The following is a 6215-nucleotide window of genomic DNA, read 5'->3' on the forward strand; positions in this document are numbered from 1 at the left end:
GCGCGGGGAGGGGTGGAGGGGGCAAAGGGGGGGGAGGGGCACGGGAGGAGGGAGGGTGAGGGGCGAGGCGCGGGAGGCAAACGGGGGAGGGGGCGGGGCGAAGGGTGCAGGCGTGGAGGAGGGAGGAGCGAGGGGAGGGGCGAAGGGGTAGGCGGCGGCAGCAGGGCGCGCACACACACGCCCTCCACACACACCCACATACACCCAACCACCCACCCGACAGCGCGTTGAGGAAGGCGGGCAGCACGGCCACCAGCGTCTTGCCCTCCCCCGTCCGCATCTCCGCGATCTGGCCCTCGTGCAGGATCATGCCTCCCATGAGCTGCACGTCAAACGGGCGCAGGCCCAGCACGCGCCGCGACGCCTCGCGCACCAGCTGCGGGGCGGTGGGGAGGGTGGGTGGGGAGGGAGGGCAGAGAGGGTGAGCAGAGGGAGAAGGAAGAGAGGGCAGGCAGGTGACAAGGGAAGGCAGAGAGGGAGGACAGAGGGAGGGAGGGCAGAATGGGTGGGCAGAGAGGGCAGAGAGGTGCGCCCCGGCCCCGGTCCAAAACCGCCGCGCCCACATGCCGCGCCGCCGTGCGGAGCATCCCCGCCCCTCCAGCCTCCAGCCGGATTCACCTTCCGGCCGGCATCACCTCCCGGCTGGCCCCGCTCACCGCAAACGACTCCACCAGCAGCTGGTCCAGGGGCTCGCCCGCGGCGGCGCGCCCCCGCAGCGCCTGCGTCAGCTGCCGCAGCTGCCCGTCGCTCAGCCGCTCCATGTCTGCCTCCAGGGCGTTGACCTGGTCAACCTTGTCCTGGTACTGCTTGCGGGTACGCTCCGCAGGATCGTTGCGGAACACGGCGCCCAGGCCGCCAAAGAGAGCGCGAGTGACGGCGGCGGCGCGGCGCTGGCGGTGGGCGGCGCCAGGCCGGCGGGCCTGCGGCTGCGCGGGCAGGGCGGCGGGGCGCCAGGACGCTGAGAGCGTGCGTTCGCGCCGGGCCCGAGCCTGCTGGGCCGCTGCCACCGGCGCCCGACTGGTGCCTGAGCACACGGCGGAGGCCATGGCGTCGGGGTGGAGAGGAGGAACGTTGGCGGTGCCGACAGTGACTGGCAGCCGCAATGCGTAGCCATGCACGTCATAGAGATCCAGATGTGGCGGGGAGGCAGAGGTACACAGCTTGTACCGCCGTTTCGTTGAATAACGACAATCGCCGCTTGCGGCGGCACAAAAACGCTTCTGGTATGTCGTGGTATGTTTTTGCAGCCTCGGCGGATCGTTACATGGCGCAGGGCATAAAGTCTGAATCCACATGTGTGTGAACGCGTTCCAACAATGCCAAATCTGTGCCCTTGAATCAGAACAGGCATGCCGGTGCTCCTGGGGCCGCTGGGGAGGATGATGGTAAACCGGCGGCTCGCCTTGGCGGCGGCGACTGCTGCCAAGGGACCCGCCGCTCCAGCCCAGCCTCTGGTGCTGTAACCAGCACCTAGTCTGCATCTGGTGTTATAGCACCCAGGCTGCATGTTGCAATTGCAATAGCAAGAAGGTCTCTGTGCGCTGCATCCCAGGTTCTGCAGCGGCCACGTCATGTCTGGCAGACGGTCTGGCACACGCGCATCGATGCACCTGATCAGGCACGCAGCCAGTGCTGCGTGAGAGCAAGGACAGCGGGAGCGCCGTGCTCAGCCCTGTGCCATGCCCGATCCTGGTCTACAGTCGTGATGCGGCAAGGCTTAAGGATGTATTACACGCTGGCAGTTGTACAATATCAGCCAGCGTCATGCAGGAAATATGTTTGGCAATGTCAAGGGGGCACGATGTACGCAGGCAGCTGATTCATCGGACGAGGGGGGTGGCGGGGCAGCCTTGCCCCTGGGGCAGCCACGGCGGCAGCAGCGGTGGCAGCGGCAGCACCAGCAGCGGATGCAGCGTCGGTGCAGGTGGCCGGGAGGAGCGACGGCCATGAGGCTGCGGCTGATCGAGCCAGCCTGACCTGCACGTATCCCCTCGTTCACTGAACGTCAGGGGGTCGGACCCCGTTTCCGGGAAGTACGGCAATGCAAATCACGGGTCCCGCTTATTATCGTCCTTCTTCTTCTCAAGCCTCAACGTAGCGTCAAGCAAGTGGTGTCTCCAGACCCGACCGCCTCCAGAAGGTTGTGATTCGCAGAGGGGATCGCAAGTCTCAGGTCAGGAGGCGCAGTTTGTGATCGCCGAGCTGTTGGCACAGTGCCGGTGGGACCGGCTGGGGACGCGGGGGCTACTTGAGACGGCGGAGGGAAATGGACGCTGGGCTGGTGCCGGCACCCATATGTTGCTGCCACCGCCGCTGGCCTTCCGGAAGGCCACCTGGATCCTGGTGTCTCATCTGCCGCTATTTTTGTAACCGGCTGCTTGCAGAATCATGGCTGACCAGGTGACCCACAACGGCTGAACAGCAGCTGCGGGAGGTGCTGTCCAAAGGTCTTGGGTGGGCAATGTTGGGAGGCCCGCCGTACCCCCCGCCGGTGTTCACTGCCGGCTGGCGGATGGAATGCAGGGAGACGCCCAGCCGGCCCAGCCGGCCCAGCCCGCCCAGGCCACGCCCGCCCAGACCATCATTATCAATGGCGGAGTTGTTGGCTACAAGGATGACCGTGGCAACATTGTGATTGGTGCTACTGACAACCGCGGCAACACCATCATTGGCGCAACAGACGACAATGGCAACACCATCATTAACTGAGGAGGTGATGGCAGCGGCCTACCCTTGCGACCGCACCTGGTCCCCGCTATCCCGGAATGAATTTGGGAGGTTTTCATTCCACTTTTGTGACTCTGCTTGTGTAGCTGAGCTAGATCGGACATGTCCAGTACATAACCTGTACAGGGCAGATGACCACCATCATGCTGACCGTGCTGCGGGGCGTGACACAGTTGTGGGAGGAAACCTAGTGGCGCTGGTGTCTATTCGGAACTGAGCCGGTGCCTGTTTGGGAAATGACCAGGATCGGAGGGGATTGTCCGTACCTCGGCCAGACAGCCGCCTGTGTGGGGGCTGCTTTCAGGCGGCGAGCCGCCACATTGTTAAGATCAATTTGGACCCTGGACAGAAACTGTTGTTTTCCTTTTGCACCCTCATTCCTGGCATTCTAAAGCAACACTCGCCTGGCCAGAGAAGCATACCGCATGACATGCCGTCGCCATACATTCAGCAAGACATGTCGCTGCATTGAAGCTCTCACTGTCACAGCAGGTGCAGCCCTCCTGAATGCATCGTGTTGTTGTGTTCATGCTGCGATTACACTAGCAAGAAGCTTTGCATACTCAGCAACCGCCGCCGCACCGGCAAGCGGGGTGGCTCAAAGCGCATGCATCAGGCCGCATGCAGCCAGGCCCCAGGCAGGGGCTGCGCTCCCGGGGCCGTAGTCATGCCGTGCCCAGCCCTCTGCGCCGTTCCCACCTTCTCCCTCCGCTGCCGCTGCCGCACACCATCCCTCCCCAGCCAGGCGCCTATAGGTAGCTACCCAGCAGCCAGCATGGCGCCGAGGCGGCCAAACATGGCGCCCAGGTCCACCCAGCGGTACGCCGAGGCGTCCCGCAGCGCCGCCGCCGCCGCCGCCGCCTCGTCCAGCGCGGGGCGCAGCGGGGCCAGCTTCTGGGCAGCTGCCTCCGCCGCCTCGCGGTTATCCAGGGAGTGCAGCACGCCCTCCACATCAAACAGGCGGTGCAGGTAGGACAGCTGCGGGTGGAAAGCACGGGGTGGAAACCACTCACGGGGAGGGGAGGCACAGCGATGAGCGTCGGCGGCGGCAGGCCTGGCGGGGGCGGGGAAGGAGCGGGCGGGCGGCGACGGCGGCGCCACCCTGGCGGGCTGCACGCCTGCCGCCGCCGCAGCCAGCCCGCCGCCTGAGGCCTGCCGGCCGGGGGGGCGGCTCCATTCCACACGCTGCGCCTGCCAGCTTGCCCTTTCTCAGGCGGGGCCCACCCGCCCGGCCTCACTACCCCCACCTCACCACCCCGCCCAGCAAAGGGCAGGGCACCACCCCACGGTACCAGCCCCATCCCGGCGGTACCACCCACCTGCGTGTACAGCTCTCCCTCCCCCACCACAAGCCGCATGTGCCCCGTGCAGCGCAGGTCGGGCGGTACCATGCCCGGCGCCGCATCCTCCCGTACCGCCAGGCACACGTTGCGGCCTTCGCACGGCGCTGTTTCGTCGTCGCTCCGCACCCGTCCCTCATAGTACCGCCGTATCGCCGCCCGCTGCGCCAGCCGCACCTGGTTGCACAGAGCGGCGGTGGAGAGCGGGCGGCGCGGCTCCACCGCCGCCGATGCACCGCCCTCGCCGTCGCCCTGTCCCTCGCCGCCGCCCGGCGGCGGCGGCAGCAGCGCGGCATCGATGGCCACCGGAGGGTGCGGCTTGAGCAGCTCCCGCACTCCGGGGAAGCGCCAGGGGGCGGCGCCGCCGGGGGCGGACAGCATCAGGGGCTGGCAGTCTTTGTACCTGAAGGCAGAGGCAGGCAGAAGCAGGCGTAGTGTTGCAGGAAGCAGGTGGGGTGGCAGCGGGGCAGGCGGGGTGTCACGCTGCCACACGCACACACCTGTCCTCGTCGTCCAGGCTGGCCGCCGCCGCCAGCAGCGCGTCCTCACGCGCCTCCCCCCGCCCCGCCGCCGCCGCCGCCCGGAACCGCGCCCCGTCCAGCCCCAGGCACTCTGCCAGGCGGCCGGCGTCGGTGCCCTCCATGGGAGCGCACAGGCGGGAGACAACTGGGAAGACCTGTGAAGGGGTGGCGGGGTGGGGTGGGGGCAGGAATAACAAAAGTGGGGGAGGAGGGTGGTGGTGAGGAGGGGAGGGATGGTCGGGAGGTGGGGGGGTACGGGAGGGATGGTGTAAGAACAGAGGGGTGGGGCATGCACACGGGGATTGTGGGGGCGCGATGCAGATGCGCGGCTGGCGTCAGGAGCCAGACCGGGCGGGCGACCACGCCCCCACGTCCGGCCACACACCGCACTTCTCAAGCACAGCTTTCTAGCGCAAGCCTCGGGCACTTCTGAGGCGACCTGCCTTGCCCGCCAACCACACGCGGCGCAGCGCAGCGCAGCACGGCACAGCGATGCCCGCGCGACACAGTGCAGCAGCACAGCACAGCTGGACTGCGGTTGGTAGCTTTCCGTTGTACAGAAGTGTGGTTGGCCCCCACCTGCTGCGCGAGGTAGTACTCTGTGTCGACGACCAGCGCTGAGCTGGCGTTGACCTCCTCGGGGTGGAAAGCGCGGTCGGCCAGGCCCTTGCCGCCCCCCGCCGCCAGCGGTACCAGGCCGCCGTCGGCGTCCGCCTCGCGGCAGATGATGTAGGGCACGGTCTCGCCCTGCGGAAGGTGGCGGGAAGGTGACGGGAAGGTGGCGGGAAGGTGACAGGAAGGCGGCAGGGCCCCTCGGCGTGGGGTGCGACTGGTGGTGTGCTGCACCAAGAAAGCTGCTGGCCGTGCCTGCCCCCCTCCCTCACGTGCCGCGCCGAGACGCAGCCCGGGCATCAACACAGGCCGCCGCCGCCACCACCGCCGCCGCCCGCCAGCCCCATCCCGCCCACACACTCACCGCCATGACGCCGTTTTGCTTGCCTGAGGCGCGCCGCCGCAGCGCGACCTGCGCACACAGGTTCAGGCGCGGCAGAGATAGGTGTGTAGTAACGCCGGCTGTACCGCCCGAAAAGGGGAGGGAATCTGCCTCTGCGTCCGCCCAGCAGGCTGCATCACGCCGCGCCGGCGCCGCCACCAAACATCTGGCACACAGGCCCGCACCCACGCCTGCTGGCACAGCAGGCACAGCAGGCAGGCACCAGCCGGCAGCACCCCGCCCTTCCACCACCACACACATCGCACATGCTCACGCACCCACGCCGCTGTTCCGCACACCCCCCACCAACACCACACCCGCACACGCATGCCTCGTTGCCGTGCGGCAGCTTCCGGGCATCAGCACAGGCGCCACCCACACCACCCACACCACCCTTCGTCCCCACTCTAGCGCCGGCACCCACCTGCACGTGGGGCTGCCCCACTCTGCGCCCGCCCAGCAGACCGCACTGGCCCCACCTCCAAACACCCGACACACACCATCCTTCCACCACCACCCACCCACCCACCTGCACGTGGGGCTGGTTCTTGGCATCTGGGTAGTCGTCCGGTCGCTTGGTGAGCTGCTTGGTGATGAATGTACTTGTTGAGGGGCACCTGTCCCGCCAGTACC

General features: G+C 67.5%; 3 protein-coding genes across 3 annotated transcripts in view; 1 reads left to right on the top strand and 2 right to left on the bottom strand.

Annotated features, from left to right (window-relative positions):
• The window catches only part of CHLNCDRAFT_26946 (hypothetical protein), a gene marked incomplete at both ends in the record, with an annotated part of 4433 nt that extends 3387 nt beyond the window's left edge, over positions 1-1046 (bottom strand). The window contains 2 exons of the mRNA XM_005844321.1: positions 176-376; positions 657-1046. Of these exons, the coding sequence (XP_005844383.1) occupies positions 176-376; positions 657-1046 (591 nt within the window). The remainder of the gene's footprint in view (positions 1-175; positions 377-656) is intronic.
• Positions 1047-2388: 1342 nt separating this feature from the next.
• On the top strand, positions 2389-2709 carry CHLNCDRAFT_139023 (hypothetical protein; the record flags this gene model as incomplete). The annotated part of the gene is made up of 2 exons (XM_005844244.1): positions 2389-2400; positions 2524-2709. The coding sequence occupies 2 exons, from the start codon at positions 2389-2391 to the stop codon at positions 2707-2709; spliced, it is 198 nt and encodes a 65-aa protein (XP_005844306.1).
• A 777-nt stretch (positions 2710-3486) lies between these two features.
• CHLNCDRAFT_139024 (hypothetical protein) overlaps positions 3487-6215 on the bottom strand; it is a gene marked incomplete at both ends in the record, with an annotated part of 13468 nt that continues 10739 nt past the window's right edge. Inside the window, 7 exons of the mRNA XM_005844322.1 lie at positions 3487-3705; positions 3829-3879; positions 4047-4470; positions 4568-4743; positions 5168-5335; positions 5565-5612; positions 6112-6165. Coding sequence (XP_005844384.1) covers positions 3487-3705; positions 3829-3879; positions 4047-4470; positions 4568-4743; positions 5168-5335; positions 5565-5612; positions 6112-6165 — 1140 coding nt within the window. The remainder of the gene's footprint in view (positions 3706-3828; positions 3880-4046; positions 4471-4567; positions 4744-5167; positions 5336-5564; positions 5613-6111; positions 6166-6215) is intronic.

Source organism: Chlorella variabilis, assembly GCF_000147415.1.
Source record: "Chlorella variabilis unplaced genomic scaffold CHLNCscaffold_23, whole genome shotgun sequence".
NCBI lineage: Eukaryota > Viridiplantae > Chlorophyta > Trebouxiophyceae > Chlorellales > Chlorellaceae > Chlorella > Chlorella variabilis.